Genomic DNA, 20,390 nt, shown 5'->3' on the forward strand with positions numbered 1-20,390 from the left:
AGGGAGCTGCTGCGTGGTTCTAAGTTGCCGGCTGGGCTTAAACCACGACATGTACACAGCTCTTTAATGTCTTCTTTTACTCTCATTGTTCAGTATGGGGCCTGATATCTGATATATTGCACAGTGTTAAAAGTCTGATCTAAAGATGGAAGGAGTAACCACCTTACAGGCTCTTCTGAAGTGGCTCATCCTTATGATATCTGAATGTGTGTCCTGGGTTCAGGACAGTGTGTCACAAGCATTAATATTAGGAAGCCCTTATGTAGTTACCGTGACCTTTTACAAATACGTGAATCAGGGGAATGATCTCCTGATTTTATTTTTCAGGTTGAAAGGAAAGCCCTGGGGTGATATTTCACTGTAATTCAGCACTACACAGCACTTCACATGGTCAAAGCACAGCTTTTACCCTTCTTTATGCAAATATCCTCTTTACACAAAAATAGAGTGGCTTTTATTGGCTTTTTATTTAAAATGCTTCCTACTGAGTGAATGAAAGAAAGAAGTAGAAGAGGAAAAATGTGAAATTTCAACTGCATATGCTTGAATTTCAGGTAAGTTGTTGCAAATGGGTTTGCCCAGCTCATCCCGATTATGGAGCTTTCAGAGGACACAGGACAGTGCTTCTGAGTGTCAGCAGGGTTGTGACACTGCCCCGAGCTTATGTATATGAACATGCCCCTGTAAACAGAGCCAGGGCAAATGTTTCCTGGCTGGCTGCAAGCAGGGCAGTTGTGATGGCACATGGACATACCCCTAGCACTGAGTCTCGCAGGATGCCTCTTTGCTGGGGACACTCCAGAACTGATCAAAATTAGACACAGGTGAGTGGAGAGACGTGTAATAACTCTGGAGTAAAACCTAATCCAAATCTGTAATTTACACAGTTATTCCTGAATAATCCTGACCCTACCCCACCCCCATCCCTACATACAGAGTATGGATAACTGAAATAGTGAGTATTCCAAGCATTCCTATTTGTGTTCTGCATCAGAAAATAATGTTTTCAAAGAGCTGAATGTACTACAGAACCCCAGCGTCTTTTTGTCAGTGCATTTGGCAATGCAAGTCTGATGCTGCAAGTCCATGAAGACAGAGGCACAAAATAGGACCACCACTCCCTCGTTGGCAAAAGCAGCATGAGACACTCGTTCATGGGGATGGAAAGCAGCAGCCTCCCGTCTATTGAGGGATATCAATATTTTCCTACTCCAGCGAGTTCCCTGGGCTCGTGGCAGCACTCTGATCCCCAAGCTCACCACCCCTGGGCAAAAGAAAGCCATGCGCACAGCACAGCACTTGTGACTGATGGTCATCCCTGACTCCATGTGCTGAGATGTTGTTATCTTATCATAGAATCACAGAGTGGTTTGGGTTGGAATGGACATTAAGGCTCATCCAGTTCCAATCCCCTGCCATGGGTAGGAACACCTTTCACTAGACCAGGCTGCTCCAAGCCCTGTCCAACCTGGCCTTGAACATGCGGGGGTGGGGCCAGCCACAGCTGCTCTGGGCAACCTGTGCCAGCGCCTCACCACCCTCACAGTAAAGAACTTCTTCTTAAGATCTCAGTCTCCTCTCTGCCCTGTTAAAGCCATTCCCCCTTGTCCAGTCCTTACAGGCCCTTGTCCAAAGCCCCTCTTCAGATTTCTTGTAGCCCCTTTAGGCACTGGAGCTGCTCTAAGTTCTCCTGGAGCCTTCTCTTCCCCAGGCTGAACCAGCCCAGCTCTCTCAGCCTGTCTCCAGAGCAGAGCTTCTCCTTTGCAGCATCTCCGTGGCCTCCTCTGGACTCACTGCAACAGCTCCACGTCCCTCTTGTGCTGTTGCCGCAGAGCTGGAGGCAGGACTGCAGGGGGCGTCTCCCCAGAGTGCAGTAGGGGGGGCATTACCCTCCCTCTACCTGCTGCTCACGCTCTGGGGATGCAGCCCAGCACATGGTGGGGTTCTGGGCTCAAGCACACACTGAAGCCGAGTCCTGGGGAGCTTCTTGTCAACCAACACCCCCAAGTCCTCCTCAGGGCTTCTCTCAACCCATTCTCTGCCTAGCATGTATGGTTGTTATCAGAGGTGATGCCAAGAACACCTCCCTTCACCTCTGGGCTTTTAGTATTGATGCATTTCTCTTGCAATTTGCAACTGTCTTCTTGGATCATGAAGGACATCTTTGTCAAGGGTCCAGTCATTTCCCACCTGGCACTAACTGTGTTGGTGCCCCTAATACAGCAGCTGCTAGGGTAATTTTCTGGCTCTAGCAGAGGGGTGTGTTTAATTGGGCTCAGCTTCATTCTGGGTGGCAATGGCTTGCCACTTCATCTTCCCCAAAACAGGCTTTTTTGAGGGATATTTCTGCTTTGGGGAAGATCTGGAGTACAAGTGAGTCACATTTCCTGATGGATCGTTTCTTTTTTAAGTGCTTGAGAAATTGACATTGCTGAGCCACTCTCATTTCCTGTGTGCCAGGAGCAATTCTTCAAACCCCCACTAATTCTGTAACAGCTTTGATTGACATGTCTCACTGTGCTGTTTTCTTTGCTGTCAGTGCTCTACCCTTATTGAATTTTCACAACTGAAATACGCAAAGCAAACACACACCTGAGATTAGGGCTCAGAGAAAAGTAATTTACAACCAAGGGAAAAGATTATTTTTAGATAGAATATTAAGTATTTTTCTAGCAAAACAGTCCTGTACATACTTGATCTGGGGAGGGTTAAAAGAACTGAATGATCTAAAATAAGTAAGCAGTTTTATAACATTGCTTATCTCCATAGTATCAAAATATTGAAAATAAAATCAGTATGAAATGTACATAGACCCTTATTTTAATTCAGATTAACTTCAGATGAGCCATGATTGCATAATTCTGAAGATAAATGTACAGGAAGTCTAATGTTTTTCCAAGCAAATGAAAACCAAAATGTATTGTGATTTTTAGTGCCATTTTTAAGACATTTAACACTACAAAGCACGAAACAAATCTCTGGAGAAGTCTATTTCATGACATTTTTGTATTTTACATCTTTTTCCCTGAAAAGGTATTGGTAAATTTAATAAGCAACAGCAAATATTCAAAGGTTTTTAGGTAGAAAAAGGGCATCCCATGCATTTCCAGCACAGATCCATCAGTCAGTTTAAGTATAATGTTAACCTGAACATTCATTCCAGTCTGCACTGATCTTTGTGAAGAGTTTCAGCAATATTTGGTTATATTTAATGCGGAAGTTTACATAAAGTAGTAGAATGTCTTCAATAGGGAAATCTAAGAAGTAAACCCAAACTTGATTATTGATGTTACACTTTTTTACTTTACTTCCCCTTGTCGTCTCTGTTTTCACAGGTAACTGCAAGTCTCCCTATACAATAAAAATCAGAATTTAACTAAAACACAGCAGTCATGTTGAGTACTTTCTGCTCCCGAAGCCAATTATTAGTGCTGAATGGACCACAAGCTAGAGCTGCACCACTAAAGCAGGGAAATGCTTCTCGTCATGTGTTACCTCAATGTCCTGGCTGAGCTGTTTAACGATGCTTGTCTGGATGTGGTTTTCCAGCAGCTGCTGGGCAGCAGTCTCCCGATGGTGATAACCTGTGCTTTCCTGGAGGTAAGTGATGATGTCGTCTTTGATTTGGAAAGCCTCACGGAGGAGGAAAGCTATGGTCCGTTCCTGGCAGGATAACTGCTGTTCCAGCAGGCGAGCCCTGTCTCCAGGACATGGTGGAGGCGAAAGGTCTCTCCTGTGAACACCAAAAAACCTGGTGTCACACCACTCCCGGCAAGCAAGACTAAGGGGTGGGACTGTTGGTTATCTCCTGTCCACAGTAGGACCAGTAGACAGCCCTGGCTGTCCAGATTGTCTCTTGTACCAGGGGCTTTGATGCTCCTGTGCATTGCTTATGCATCCCTGCAATGCCACAAGCAATAACAACCTCTCCAAGCAAGACTAACTATTGGGCATTGCCCCCATTAATGGCCTTGGAGATGAAATGACATTTTTGCAGCTATTGGGCAAAACCCATACAGCTTAAGCACCAGAGCTTGGTTTCAAAGGCTTTGAGGTACTTCCATAGTATATCATCATTGCAGTCCTCATTTTAAGCTCTTCCTATGTTATTTTAAATAAAGGCAAATACAAACACACCCAGTGACCACCTTCCAAAACACCCGGTGGATGTGGTGATGCTCATGCAGACCATCTGCAGGAACACCCCATGGCTGAGAGCGGGCAGAAGGAGAGCTCATGCCAAGTACAGCTACACTTGTGTTTGGTTTGCCTTTGTATTATTTATACCTACTTCCTGCAAAGAAGTCTGAAATCCTGTTTTCTTACAGCTACCCCCTCTTCATCTGCCTGCTGAAACCCAGGGGACTGAGACAAAAGCTCAAATACATTCACTGAAACTGTGTATAAATACAGAAGAGAGATAGGACATTGCAAGGATCTGAAATTGGCAGGTACAGAATGAAGCTCAATATAGATAGGCACAATCTGGAGTTTGAGGGAAGCTAGAGTAACTGTTTACTTTTTTGTAAAAAGACAGAGATTCAGTTACTGCAGAACTTTGGTTTTGCATGTTATCCAGAAAATGAAGCTTGGTTTATGTCTTAGTTTAGTCCGAACAGCGTATTTTTATGCTCTCAATCCTTTATGGTGTACTATTTCATCATACAGTTTAGCTAAACCCTGTAGCTTAATGATGAAGAAAAATAGTCATTTGGGAATGAAGTCATACACATATTCTTTTGATTTCTGCTTTTAGACTGCTAAAAATAAAAGTCATGATGTAAAAATAATTTTTAAACAAGAAAAGTGAAGAGAGAGAGTTCAGATACCCTACTCAATCAATACACAAAACATAAAGATGACAGTTTAACGACTGAAGTGTGCCTAAGGACACTGCAACAAATTTACAGCCATATGGGCTGCAATGATGTTCTGCAGCTGGCTTATGTCTGCGTGTACCAGGGCTACATTATATTTGTCTGCGCAATTAAGGTTTTAAAATAAACATAACCTTTGGCAGCCATGAAGTACCAAACGATTCAAACACTCAGTTTCAATTTCCTCTTGGTAAAAACTCTAAATATCAAAATGACCAGCTGAGGCTGTGTGAGCTCTCTTCTGCCTGTGGCACCACAAGTCACTGGTTGAAAATGATGTGTGTCCACAATAATTTTTTTCCCCCTTCAGTTTTCAAAAGCATCTTATTTCTTACAAACCAACTTAAAAAAAATGAAACAAAATAACAACAAAAAACAAAACAAAACAAAACAAAACAACAAAAAAAACCAAAACCCAAAAAACAACAACAAAACAAACAAACAACCGAACAAAAAAACGGAAAAGGAAAAAAAAAAGAAGATACTGTATTAAAGGAAGTGGTTGTATGAGGATGTAAAAGTCCAGTGGAATCCTCTGGTGTACAGCTTATGCTCTGTAGTCAGTCTCAAGGCTTAGGCTTCAGTTACACAATCTTACCTGACTTGTCCATGACCTTGAGTGCAGACCACATACGTATGGAACAGGACACCTTAACTCAAGGCACTCTTAAGTAAGTCAGACATGAGTCTTCCCACATTGCATTTTCTACGCATGCAGCCAGCCACATGCACCATGGCTCCAGCAGTGCACGGCAGTGCAAGAGTGGTGGCTTGATTTGAGCCTAAGCCCTGCTAAAGAGTTGCAAAGAACTTAAATGTATGATCTCTGAAGCTTTATTCCCCTTAGACTCTGCATTTCCACCTGCCTTGCAGCCAGTTTCCTCCTGTGTTGTCTCAGGGAATTGCCCTCAGACCCTTCACTGGTAGCCAAGCTGGTCCAGTGACTCCCACGACCAGCAGAAATGAGTGTTGTTCTCCCATCCCTCTCTCCTGCTCTTCCCTCTGCTCCTTTTCTCCACTCCTAGTCACCCAGTCCCATTCCTGTATTCACATCAGCAGAGGGAGAAGAGCTAGAGAGGCAAAGAATTAAAAAAAAACACATCAAAACAAATAAACAAAACAAAAAACAAACAAAAAAAAACCCCAAAAAACCAAACCAAACCAAATCATAACAAAAAAATCCCCTGGAAACCAGCAGTTAATCAACAGGCTAACAAGAAGTTCTGCTGTTACAGTGACTGTCTCAAGCCCCTTGCGAAGGGCTGGAGCCTGCAGAGTGCCTGTCACTGGCCTGGAAGCCCTCAGAGGCCAGCCAGACTCTGAGCAAGCTGTTGTCAGCTTGGGGTGCATCTCCAAATTTGGACATCTGGGAGCACAGGAGATGGCTACCTTGCATGAGCTATCTTCCTCCTCATTTCAAGACTGGGACTCATCACCCTCTACCTGCTGTCACCTTGTGTCAGTTTGAAGGCTCATACGTATAATCCATGTCATAAAATTCAGTCTGCACTGGAAGATCTCCCAAAGATTTAGATCCATCATTTACAGAATTAACCTCTGCTATCTTGTCGGTATTCTAATTTAATGAAAATTTTAGGTTTTATTTCGTTCGGCTTTACTAGTGCAAACGTAGATTTAGAAAGTCCAAGCCACTTTGGTTTATTACTGACCTCCTTCAAAATGCTGAGTATGTGAAAAGGCTGACTGCTTTAAACACATCAGTTACTACTATCAGTCATAATTAACTGCCGAGTGGACAAGCCAAGAAGGTCTTCAGATTCCAAGGACTTCACACACTACAAAGTACTTTACACCAGTTGCTCCCTCAATGCCACGATGCTTTCTACAGGCAGAGCCATCTCCTGTGGTCAACGTAGGTGAGATGCTCTATTCTCCAGCTGAAGTGCTAAAGCATACACATTAATGGCCTTAAAGTATCCAGGTATTACCAGAAAAGAGAGAGACTGCTAGAAAATGAAGGAAGCTCTTATTAAGAGCTCCCTGAATATGCTGCTCCCACAAGACTGAGGTTTGAAGGGCCAGGAGAAACTGTATCAGAAGACGTTCCAAATCCTGAGCTCAGGTGCTCACGGGATGTCCAAGAGAAAGCACGTCAAGCAACTGAAAGAAGAAAATGAAGTGAGGAAGCAGGATTAGTTGTATCAGATCTACAGTCTGGGTCTGAAGGCTGAGGGTAGCAGAGATGAGCTGGTGGGAGGTGGGAAGAGAAGAGTTTCCCATGACCTTCACATTCCTCCAGCCAGGATGCCTTCATTTCCCCATGGTGTCTGGGATCTTCCCTCCCTTCTTCCCCAGTAACACAGCCCGCAAATCCACTCCACCAGCCCAGAGCCAGCATGCCTGGGGTAGCTCCAAGCTGTGTTTGCACTTCTGTGCGCAAGAAGACCAACCAAATAAGATGCAATAAAATCAAATGACTGTCACTTCACACTGGAGATCAGCAGTGACACTTCTCTGCAGGTTCACGGGACCTCTGGCCTCTGATCTCTCTAAACTTCCCAGAAAGTCAAAACTTTGAGCACTAAAGTTTCTATCCAATATGTTTGAAATGCCCAAGGAATAAAAAAGTCATTAAAAGAAGAGCAACTTCACTTTCCTCGAGAAGCAGATGAGCAGCAATGAACAGAGACTTGAGGAACCACTGTACACAGGGGAAAAAAGAAAAAATAAAAAAATTCAAATGGGGCAAATGCTGTATTTCCTGGGACATGGAATACAAGGACCTGCATTTTTGTTACTACTGAGAGTGCTTTAGTCGAAAAAGGAGGGTCATTTGGCTTCTAGTGAATAACTTCATTGTTCTGCCAGTTAGATTATGACCATTTCCTAACAGACTTTTCTTGAATGTCCTTTGTAGATGCAAATCCATCCTTATTTCTCTGCTTATTCAGCAGAGAGAAGGCAAGGAAATGACTTAGGGAGAGTCTGGACTTTTCCTGGTTGGGCTGCTGATAGGGGCGTAGGAGAAAATACATCTAAGATCTAAACACAGGATGTATTTTTTGTGCATTGTTCCAGGATACTGCTGCCATTCCCAACATAGGGACTTTCCTACCAGCATGTCCCTCCCTTTCTTACCAGTTACCTCCACCACCCCTGCACGGTGCTAATGCCAGAAATGAGTCCTGCACTGCACAATGCTCACTGACAGAAGGACAAGGCTGAGGAAGCAGAGATGTTCCTCAGGGCTGAAAAATAGCTCCTGACCAACCCAAGCTGTTGCATGACTGAGTTAATTCATGCATTGCATAAATAATTTATTTCTGTTTGGCATTTGGAAATCCATATCCAAGGAAGAATTTCTACAACCACCGACAGGCAGTTTGCCAATGACTCCATGTCCTTAAAATTCCTACCTGCTGAGGGTAAAGCAGTTTGTATTTTTGGTGTAGATCACTCTGCCCTTCCTGCAGTGTCTTTCTTCCCCATTATAACTCAGTTGCAGAATTCTTCCACCCTCCCTGAGAGCCGGGGAAGCACCTGCTGTGCAGAAACTGTGTTACAAAATCCCTCCAAGAAGTGTCTGAAGCAAAGGGTAAATCTGGCTGCACAGGATGGTTTCACCAGAGCTATGTATACACAGATCTGGAAAAAGCCTTCTAAACGCACTTCGTGAGAAGCGTGAGAGGAGAATTGTGGAGTCACAGAATAGTTAGGGTTGGAAAGGACCTTAAGATCATCTAGTTCCAACCCCCCCTGCCATGGGCAGGGATGTCTCCCACTAGGCCATGTCGCCCAAGGCTCTGCCCAGCCTGGCCTTGAACACTGCCAGGGATGGAGCATTCACCACTTTGGGCACTTCTCTGAGCCTGTTCCAGGGCCTCACCACCCTCACAGTAAAGAACGTCTTCCTTATCTCTAACCTGAACTTCCCCTGTTTAAGTTTTAACCTGTTACCCCTTGTCCTGTCGCTACAGTCCCTGATGAAGAGTCAGTCCCTGATGAGAAGCCAGGAGCTTTGCATGTCCCACAGCTCTCCACACAGCATGGGAAGCCAATCCTTGGCCAGAGGCACAGCTCACACAAGTTATGGAGATCTTATTCCAGAAAAATACCTCCAGCCTTTTCCAGCAGTGAGCAGAGCAGAGCCTGAGGCAGGCTGGGCCAGGACATTCAGAAATGGCAGTGCAGGCAGCACAAGGACCAAAAACAGTTCTGTGGGGTCAGGGAACCCCAGCTGCACAGCACGCCTGCCGCTGCGTGAACCACCACATGGAGCTCTGGGGGAGGCTTAGAACACATTACCAGACTGCAGAGGCTTTTAATACTTCACTGTGAACCACTTGCCTCTTACTAACAGTCTTCCTCCCTGTTGAAGAACAGATGCCACAGAAATTGGCTTGCTGAAACACGCTTCTGTATGAGCATCACATTTCATAACCATGGTGTGATAACAGAGGTTACCCTGGGGAAGACTGTAGCTTGGGAATCATTGCAAAAATAACTGTAAAAAGCTAGTGATTACTCTACAGGAACTACTTGCTATCTATCACTTCCCCATCACAGCCTCATACTCACTGCAATGAAAGCTATGCTCCCCGTAGAAGCTGCTGTGACAGTGTGATGATGGGTCTGATCACTGGCTAGGAAATAGAAGTAGTAATAATTTTGTACATTTGTACTACTGTGAATTTTGATTCACAATGAATACTGTAAGATGGTGAGTTCAATTTATTGATGTTGTTCTCAAAGCATCCAGCTGAATAAAATGATCAGCGATGTGACACATCTTAGTATCTGGATAAATATGAATGCAAATAGCGAGGTATGTCAAAGAATACTGAAAGTAAGGCCCCTCTTTTAAAATTATCACCCCTTGTAGCTATGAGCAAGCCAAGGAAAAAAAAAAGTAGTTTATTTTTAATTTAATATATTTAATATGTTTATATTTTTATATATAAATGCCATGAATAATTAGCTTATTTTTATTTTACGTATTACAGAGCACTTCATTTCTACTGCTAGTCAAATAAATCATTATGAAGGCTCTTGCATGAAAAGAAATGAGACTATCAAATAGGCACAGAATAGCTGTTCAGTAGACACTCCCATAAATAACCAACACATAACAAAGACTCATACAACTCCTCGTAAAATAAAAAATATAGCAAAGTAACATGAAATGCAGTACTGTACATGCAGCACAATGCAGCTAAAATTTTGGTGGTGCATCTGGATGTTACTCGTGTCTTTTTATCTCACGGGGCTGTAATGTTGACAGATGTGTTGGACCAGTAGAAGATCAAAGGTCTGAGCTCCTCCATCCCACCCCCATACCACAATGTTCCTGGGGGCTTCTGGTCATCCTGCAGTAAGGAGAGTGGGGATTTGGGGGTCATTCATCTGGTTTTCCATGTTGTTTCTCAAAAGCAGATGAGCAAGTATTTGATGAGTTTAATTCCAGGCATGTTCCTTGCTAAAATCAGTAGCAAATGTTTTGCAGGGTACCCACAATACTGGTTTGTCTGCATTGCCTAATTACTTCTGTCATGAATTAAATAACCCTGGTGCCTTTCTTAGCAATTCCTTGATAACATCTGTTGAGCAGGAGGTTTCTAAGCAATAACAACAGTATAAGGAGTTCAGTAAGCTGCTTCCTGAGCCCGCTGCTGTGGTCAGATCTGTCTCCTGAATTTTTATTTAAACTGGGTTTGAAACATAAGCTGCTTCTTCCCATACTGAATAAAAACCAGAAAAGCTGGGATGCCTTGCAGAGCTGGGTTTAGAGTTGTTGAATATAGTGAGTGCAACCAAGTATCTTTGAGCAGATCATTCAACAGCAGAAGAAACTACCATCAGCAAGAACTTTCTGGGAAAATGGCTAATACTGGGAGAGCTACCAGAAATCCCTGACGTTAAACTGGAAGCTGTGCTTCAGCAGCAGCTTGGGTGGCCAAAGTCCTTCCCATGGCTTGCTTACTGCAGCTTCCCTATGTTTTCAAACCCTGAGGGCTGCTGCAATCGTCTGGCTGAACTTCCCATAGAGCTCATTTCATCAAGTCATCTCACAGTGCCTAAAACAGGAGACAAACTTCAGCAGTTGTTCTCAACCATTGTTTTGACTTGGGATCAAATCTCCAGAACTGCAGTCAAAACCTCACATTTTACTGCCTGTCCACCACACCTAAAATTTTAACATTAATGATATAATTTCTCTCACATTTTTATCACCACACCAAATTGGTGGTATGTATGCCTATCATCGTCTAAAAGCAGAACTACCAAATGCATGCAGAACATTTTAAAATAGAAAGTCTTTTGAGAGAAATCAGCCTGCAGTGTTTTGCAGAACATGGATTCAGCTAGTACAAAATTATGTAATTGTAGGTATTTTTCCCTTTTTCCTTATCCAGTTTCAGTCCCTATTTACAAATGAAAAAGTAGAAAAATAGTTAATACTTGGAAGCACATTAACTAGCTGGTTCTGCTAGTCCGAGGCTGCGTATCAGTTCTTGAGCTTAAAGAGGATGCTGTCTGCAAATGTTTTAACTCATCTGATCTAAGAAACCCAAAAGCAGGCCTCATTTGCTGTGTCACTTAATCATGTCTACAAAGAATCACCCCATCACCTGCCTGTGACAGCTTCAGCACTGCATGAAAAACACTTGCAAAAGGTCTGCCTTCAGCCCTTCACCCTGGCACCTTTCAGGGCTTTCCTCTCTTCTTGGAGACCATCCCTTCAGATGCTCTGGAGGTAGACTCTTCCTTATTCTGACTGTGGTCACATTCAGCAGATACAGATGTGCCCAGGGGAGGCATCAGACCTTTGAAAGCCTCTCAAAATGAGGCTGGAAATAAGGATTACACAAAAGGCTCAGCAAAGGAGCGATTGTGTGGTTTTGAGAATTTAGAGTCTAGATGTGGGCATTCACATGCGCAGAGCACCAGGAGATGTTTGTGCCACAAACACAGAGTACCATCTCCTCTGCACTTCTGCCCACCGCTGTCTGAAGCACAAAGATCATCCTTAGCCCCATATTGCAGAAGGTTTCCCCATCCCTGGCAGATGGGGAAGCCAGGTTGGACAGGGCTTGGAGCAAACTGGTCTAGTGGAAGGTGTCCCTGCATGTGGCAGGGGATTGGAACTGGAGGAGCTTTGAGGTCCTTTCTAACCCAGACCACTCTGGGATTCTGTAATTCAAGTGATGGGTTCAACAGTTTCAGGTGGGCTTTCAGCCATTTAGACATTTCTGAGGCATGACACTCTGTCAGCCTGGACTTTCTCTCCTATGCCTCCATGAACGCCACCAGACCCAGCAGGCTGGGGAAACGGGAACAATTTCCTAACATTGCTAATGAGAAATCTGTGTAAATAACCATAACATACTTCTCTCTGTCTGCATGGCATTGCTTGCACTCCACCATCAATTACGAATACATAAATTAGGTTTGATAATACACCTGTTTATAATTCTGTAAGAAAAGCAATTATAAAGGATTTCTGGAATTCAAATGTCTGAGGTGGTGCTATGCATGTAATACCTGTTTAGGCAAACTCGGTATTGTATATAAGCTTCTTAACTTTTTTATTTTTTTACTTTTTTTTTTTTTTTTTTTTAGGGTATGTAGGACAACAAGAGCATCAGACTGGAGCTTCTTGTACAATTGTACAAATACCACCCTACTACCACAATGGCACCAAATTGTCTCCTTTGACAACAGCAGCTGAAAGCCTCAAGAAAGTCATAGACCATGTGCCTTACCTGAAACTGGTAGTTTCCTCTCCCTTTGTCTTTTCAAACATCAGCTACTCCTAATCCTGGCCACCCAAATTCTGTCTCCCTGAAGCCAGTTCGCAGGTTTGCTGGGCAGACAAGAAAACAGCAAGCAAACCACTGACATGCCTGCTGCTAACCTGCCCAGAATCCTGTCACCTGGGAGCAGGCAAACAACTTTAAATTAGATAAAGATCCAAAAGATGCACAAAACTTGCCTCCTTAGCATGATGCAGCAGAAGCAGCTGAGCAGAGGGGCCACTGAGTGTCTGGTCAGTGGGGACTGCTGCTGCCAAGAGGTTTGTGTTTGCTATTGTCTCCTGGAAACCCTGGTGCCTGCTCCAAGGAGGAAGTGTGCTGAGGATTAGTAGCTGTGTTCCTCTTTCTTATCCCATCTAAACTGCTGAGATCAATTCATCAGGGGGGCTGAGGAGATGCAGCTCTCCCAGCTTGTCAGGAGAGGAGCCGAGTGGGGTTACCGGGAGTAAAGAACCCTCCTCAGCAGCACCCCAATGACTGCTTCATGGCAACGGCTTGGCTGCATCTCTGGAGTTGCATGGGACCCTCTGCCTCCAGCTCCCTCTGCCTCCAGCTCCCTCTGCCTTCAGTTCCGTGTTCAAAATCTACCCAGGAAAACTTGGGCACAGTGGGTTGCCCTTCAAGTGCAATATATGATCACAGGTGAATAAATTACAAGTGGTTCAGGCAGTGTGTTGGCACGGTTGCAGATACTTCCCCAAGACATGTTGCACAAGACCTCGCAGGAAACTCTTCTGAAGACTATTACTCTTCACCTGGTAGTTGTGATGTAAAAGCAGAGTCCAAGGGCTTGAGAGCTAATTTGGTAGAAGCACTCAGCATCATTCTTTGTTTCCAAGTGGGCTGGAGAAATGTAAAGCCATAGCCAGCATACATGAGATGGGTGTCCAAGAAATGGTAAATAGTGCTGTTTCCACATTAGGTCTTGCATGCAGGGCAGGTGGTGGTATGATGTTTAGGTGCATGTCATCATCAACATCTGGGGGCACAGAGGGAAATCAGACACACATGGATCACAGGGTAAATGACCACAGAATCACATTTGACAGTCCTGTCCATACCAATGAAATCTTCTAATGTTTTGCTTGTGTTATCCTGTGTGGATGTGCAAGGCACAACACAGAGCTGATGATGTCAAGACACAAAATGTGTCAAAACACAAAATGATAGTCCCTTCTTTCTTGTTGACGCTTCTGCAAATAGAAAATGACTGTGATTTTCTACAAACATATGTCAAAAGCAAGAGCTGAATACGTAAGAAAGCTAAAAGACCCTTAAGGAAATATCACTGAACACAGGTGATATTTTATCTTGAGAAAATGGTCTCAAATTAGTTTAAATCCTTCTGTAGCACTGTAAAGATAGAACGTCATATACTGACAGGTGGATGGCTCCACTGGAGAAACCAAAGCATTCCACAGTGGAACATCTGGGCACCCTTCTGACCTCTGCTCTGGTGAAAACGACCTGCAAAACCATCCTGAGGCAGTATTTGGAAGTTCAACAGTTCTGAAGTCTGGAAAAGGTGTGAGTCCCGTCTCATAGCACCCATTTTGAGAAAGATAGTGTGAAAACCAGCCTCCTAGCTGAAATAAATCTGCCTTGACACAACCCCATGACACAACCCCAGGCAATATCACAGCACTTGTCTCTTCCCAGATGACAGACAGCGTTTTGCCTTTATGTTCGACAAAGCAGAACCAAGTCCAAAAGCCACCATAACTGACTGCTTCAAATTTATCTCTGTGCCCTACCCGACTCCCAAGTATCTCCTTTCCTGTCTCCAAAATATAATCTTCTAGGATGACCAGAAGAGGATCTCCATATACACTTCATCAGTTGCTGATGGAAAGGAACATCCCAGAAGCAAGGATATTGCCTGATTTATCAACAAAACTGAAGGTTAGCTATTATTAGGAACTCAGACCTGTTGAGTACCAAAGTTTGTGAATACAAAATAAGATAAAAAACTGGATTAATCACCAATATAAAAAAGATACATCATGTTTTAAATAAGGAGTTTAAATTTTCTAAAACTTATTTCAAGACTCCCCTTGCACCTCTGCAGCTAACAGGAGGTTTGACCTACTTCTCACACAGAAGCAAGACATATATATTTGTATATGCTTCATATATAAATATTTGTTTATGCTCCTTCTACATATATACATTTCTTTCACAATAACAATGCCCTGTAGAGGCGTAACAAGTAATAGTCAGTAGTGGGATGATAAGGTTGAGACAGTGAAAGCTCTGAGAGTAATCATCTTAAAAATGAAGAGTCAGAGCAGAATTTTTTCATAGGCAGTCACTTCATTTCTTTCTTTGCCTCTTGGAAAAGGAGAAGTGGTGCTTTCTTTGTTGTTTTTGTTCCTGTTTACTCTAGCAATAAAGTAAAGCTGAACTGTGTTCCCAGTATCAAAAGAACTGTATTTTGCTGGCAAACAAAACTCAGTAAAAAGTGCCGAACAAAGAACCTGAAATCTAGCCAAAAGACAATATTTTCCTTATTGAGAATAATCCATAGAGAAGACAGAGTAATGGAAAATTGTTTTAAAATGTGGCAATAGCTATTGTATTCTGAATTTTTATCAGGAAATGACCTTGAGAAGTACTAGGTGAACGACCAGGTGAGCTTTCTGGAATATGCCCTCAGCTTGTTGCTGTCTTAATGGATCCCTCTGGTTTTGGACAACATTTGCAATAGAAGAGAGATAAGTGATGATCAGAAAATCCTGACTGCCTGAGCATAAGAAAAGCTTGAAATAAATAATTATATTAATAATCTTATTTACAGAGCTAGTCTCTCCATGCTATAAATTTTTATTGCTTGAATGGAGTGGTGGAAATTCTTTTCCCAAACAGAAGAATTAAGAAACAATTACTCAGATATTAAATGGAAAATCCATAAGTTACATTGGAAAATTTATATTTTCAAACATAAAGGATTATCTCTTCTAAATTACTTCCAAGCAGCAGTAGCAAGACATTAAAGATACCGTTTTTGTTACTTACTAAAACACATAGTTACTGATACATTGCCTTTTAAAAAAGAGGAAATATCCAGACTTGTGCAGTACTGAGTAAGGGGAATATTTTTTACAGCCCCTCCCAAGAGGAGAAGGAACGCACTCTTAATAAATACTACTATGGACTTATTTTAAATTCTTTTATTCACAAAGGTATTTCAATGTGTAGTCTGTCAACACTGTCAGCATCTGCCAACAGCTGGATGTTGATGTAAATATTACTGCAATAAGATAGAACAGCCTATCCTAAAGCAGGTAGGATAGAAAACAATGGGACAAAGTCATTGTTTTCTCAAGTCAGTGACTGAAACCCCTGGTTTTTAGGCATCTGGTTGGCGGAGTGGCACCCAAGCTGCTAGGCTGGGTGGGCAGGTCCCCATGCTCACTGGCGCTGACCTTTAAAAGATCTAATGAGGGGTCTCTCTTTGCCCAGCAAGGGCCAGTACCTCCAGGGCCAGCGCAGTAAAGCCAGTTGTGTTACAGTCCTCCTCTGGTGCCCTTAAAACCTTTTCATGATCTTTCCCCAACCCTTTATTGCACCTTGAGGCATTTCTGCTCATGCCTTTTTGGTCAATGGGAAGGAGCAGAAGGGCATGTAGAAATACGCTGCTACTAGTTTCATCAGCATTGCACAACACTGAAGCCAGTGGATGGGTTTGTAAGGATCTGGCATCAGTTTGGGCTTGTGGTTGCCCCAGGGAGAGCTTGTGCTTGTGCTCTCCCTGTGTAGATGAGGCTCTTAGTGATACAGTTTAGTGGTGGTCTTGAGCAGTCCTGGGGTAATGGTTGGACTTGATGACCTTAAAAGTCTTTTCCAACCTAGCTGATTCTACGATTCTATGGTTCTAAGCGATGGGCTTCTGGCATCTGACGCAGCCCAGCAAGACCCTCTGTGGCATTTTCCCCAAGTGACAGTAAGATGAAGGGTGGTGTTCATGGTGCCTGTGACAAGTTGTATTTTCAGACAGATGGGCTCCCACATATCTCGTACCTCAGAAAACTCTCCAGGGACCTGGCAGAGCTGCCAGATAACCATGTGTTTCTGAATGCAGCCCCTGCACAGCAGACTTTGACGCACTATGTTTAGCATGGGGGTGAACAGACGGGCTGTTCACGCAGCGCGCGTGCAGGCTGGGTTCCCTTGGTGTGAAAATAATGCATATCTTGTCTAGACAAGATATTAAATGGAGACAGGGAGTATTCTCATGGAAGAGCTGCTTGGCTTTTCCTATGCTGGATTTTCACTGATGATGCACTTCTAACAGGAAGGCAGGCTGCTCCAAAATCAGGTTACTTGGAAATTTTCCATTTCCATTTCCAAGATGATCAGAGGGCTGGAGCATCTCTGCTCTGGAGACAGGCTAAGAAAGCTGGGGTTTTTCAGCCTGGGGAAGAGAAGGCTCCAGGGAGACATTAGAGCAGCTTCCAGTGCCTAAAAGGGCTGCAAGAAAGCTGGAGAGGGGCTTTGGACAAGGGCCTGTAGGGACAGGACAAGGGGGAATGGCTTTAACATGGCAGAGGGGAGATTTATATTAGATATTAGGAAGAGGTTCTTCCCTGTGAGGGTGGTGAGGTGCTGGCACAGGTTGCCCAGAGAAGTTGTGGCTGCCCCATCCCTGGCAGTGTTCAAGGCCAGGTTGGATGGGGCTTGGAGCAACCTGATCTAGTGGAAGGTGTCCCTGCCCACGGCAGGGGATTGGAACTGGATGAGGGACTGTCTGTGGGAACCACAGGGTGGGTGAACAGCAGTGTGGGGACCACGGGCTCCTCCAGCCCCAGCTCCGCAGAGGCAGCAGCAGTCCACCCTCACCACTAGGCTCAGGATAGGGACCCTTGAGAAGCCCTCAGGAGGAAAGATTAGAGGGAATGACCCCTATGGGAATCACTAACATGCAGCCTGTAATCACTGAGACTGGGGCAGGAGCTAAAACACTTACAGACAGGTGTTTGGTTTTTTTTTTAATTCAGATGGACTACTTGCATCTGAATAGCAGCAGGCTTTCAACTGCTCCAGAGGAAGACACTGTATTTGGCTTCAATTTGGAGCACACCATTAGTGCAGTCCTGCTATATGAACTTGGATTTGATGGTTGGGGTTTTTTTCACATTCCAAATGCAATTAAAATCATTGTTGGTTTTATTTCAATGTAAAATCTGGAAATTCTTGCTTCTGTAAGCAAAAATCATGACATTCTCTTATAATTGAACACACTGAGCTAAAAATATGTATGTAGCAAGAATACAAAACCAGAGGGTGTCAGTGGAAGCAAAGATTATACCCCAGCAGGTTGTATATGTATGTATACATGTTCAAATAGTGTAAGTCACAAAATTTTGAGTGTTATGAACTTGAAAATCCAGGTCACTTTATGTTAAAACATCTAGAAGACAAAGGTAGCATGATAGCACCACTATTCCCATGCATCAGACTACCATGTCTAGTGCGATGTGCTGTTTTACTCTTTTTTGTTAACTGAATGACTGGACAGTTATTCCTACTGAAGGGTATTAGCTCCACATAAGTAGGAAATGTTTCATTTATCTTAGCTGGACATATGGTCATATTATTTTTCAATGATGAGCACAACAGAAGTATTTATTTAATTCAGTGGATCAAATCAAATACACTAGCACACCTAACACAGCACAATAATCAAGTAAATACCACTACAAAAGAACTTTGCAACAATATAACTGTTTCATCCCACGATTAAATTAAGAAGACTTACACTTCACATGAAACATAGTAAAGCCCAAGTATAGCTATACACAGGATATCATAATAAACACTTCAAATTCCGCTAATATTTCTTTTATTTGGTAGGAATAACGTGCAGTTTGTAAAAAAAATAAGGAACTACACTTCGTAGCTCTTTTTATTGACACTTCCGAAGGGGATGCTTTGCCTGAGGTTAGTTACATGTTACTGTTCGAGGAAGATGGTTATATATTTACAGTAACACAAAGATATGCCTGCATAGCACAGAACTTCCCTGGGACTGTGTTCCTTTGCAGACACAACAGGTACAGCCCACTTTGTTTCTTAAGTATGTTTTTTCTCTTCTTAACTTTCCGTCACTATGACGGTCTTGTAAATTCTCCTTGAAAGTGAGAAACACAAGCACGAGTTATTCCTCAATAAAATGAGAGGCTGCAAATTTTTAAATTTTTGTAGAAAAAAATGAAATTGCTAAGTAATTAAGCCTCTATCTACTTTCAACATTTTTATCTTAATGATGAAAGACATGATACTGAGTAATAAACAGAACAACTTTAGGGATTAATCTAGAAAAAAAGAAAAGATATTTAAGGATGTCTGTCTGCCTGTTTGAGGACCCACAGTCTTTTATTAGCCTCTGATCAATAGCATTGAGTCTGCAGTATATGTGCAGGGAAATAATTTCTGCACTATGTGCTCTCAAAAGTAAAATCTCCTGTGAGCATCATCCAAGAAAAAGAGATTGACAAAAAGGTTTATTTTGTAGAAAGGAAAATGAATGTGCTCCCAGTGATTATTTATTGTTTCACTTTAGCTCGGGTTCTTTCTAAGTATGCTCTTTCAGCAGCAGAGATTGCTGTTTCTAGGTTTATTACAGAAAAGAGGGCACTTTCCTAGCTTCATGTATACCCATCAAAAAAAAAAAAAAAAAAGACAAAAAAAAGAAAAAGAAAAAGATGGTGAAAGCTGCTTAATATTAGGAGCTCTGATGCCAATGAAATAGAAAAAAATGTGGCTGCTGACCTCAGTTAATCCTAAAAGGAGAAAATTATTGCAGCTCTTACTGGGATTACATACATGCAGCAGATGCAGCAGGCAGGGCATGTTTGGTACAATGCTTTAAAAAATCTCATGATAGACTAATTCCCATTTTATCTGCAAAAGTGCTCCGTCATGTGTGTATGAGCTCTGCATGTCAGATGTAATAGCGGTGTAATTTCACCTTGGTGACATAGTAATACTGAGAAACAGACTGTTCTAAATAGGAAAAGTGTTTGAATATGCTATTTTGTAGTTGCCCATCTTGTGTAATTGATCCCATAGTATATTCTTATTAGTGATTTATTGATATCTGTATGAGTATGATACTTACTCTGGATGTATCAACCCAAAACTTTAAAGTTTGGCCAGCTAACTAAGACATATAACAGGAGCAACTGAGCAACTCTAAAATACGTCACCCTTCCCATAATCTCCACTCTTGCTCAAGATCATTTGTTGTCCTAGTTGATGCTTAGGAGTGGAAAATGTCTTACATAATGAAGCTCAGCACAGTGAGTGTCTTTCACAGAAGTCTCTTTCAGAAAAACCCTATGTATTGAGCACCACCCCAACCCTTGCTGGTCCTCATTGCAGGCAGCTGTAGGAGAGAGAGAGCAGGATGGGATCAGATGGGTTGTCACCAGCCACCATGATTAATTAGTGGCTCTGGCTCTGAGAACTGCTCGCTTGTGCATAAGGACATCTCTCCATTGAAGATGATGTCTGTGTGCTTTAACTCAAATAATTATGCTTCTTACTTAGGCAGCTGATTGTTTTTATGCCTAATATTTATTGTAAGAATGGTGTCACAGTTGTTTTAGAAATTGTGGTGCTTGCAGTGGTTAAGGCAGGTTCAGTTTTAGTGTGATCTCCTCTGTTGGTCAACACTTGTATTTCAGTATTACTTCTTTGAGAAATTCAGTGAAAGCATGAGGCAGCCTCTATAAAC

The 20,390-nt window shown here is 42.8% G+C and overlaps 1 protein-coding gene across 1 annotated transcript in view; it reads right to left on the bottom strand.

Moving 5' to 3' along the window:
- Nucleotides 1-3,733, bottom strand: part of FAM81B (family with sequence similarity 81, member B) — a gene marked incomplete at its 5' end in the record, with an annotated part of 18,271 nt that extends 14,538 nt beyond the window's left edge. The window contains 1 exon segment of the mRNA XM_010010832.1: nt 3,496-3,733. Coding sequence (XP_010009134.1) covers nt 3,496-3,733 — 238 coding nt within the window.
- Nucleotides 3,734-20,390: the final 16,657 nt, after the last annotated feature.

This window comes from Nestor notabilis, unplaced genomic scaffold (assembly GCF_000696875.1).
Source record: "Nestor notabilis isolate BGI_N333 unplaced genomic scaffold, ASM69687v1 scaffold5200, whole genome shotgun sequence".
Taxonomy (NCBI): domain Eukaryota; kingdom Metazoa; phylum Chordata; class Aves; order Psittaciformes; family Psittacidae; genus Nestor; species Nestor notabilis.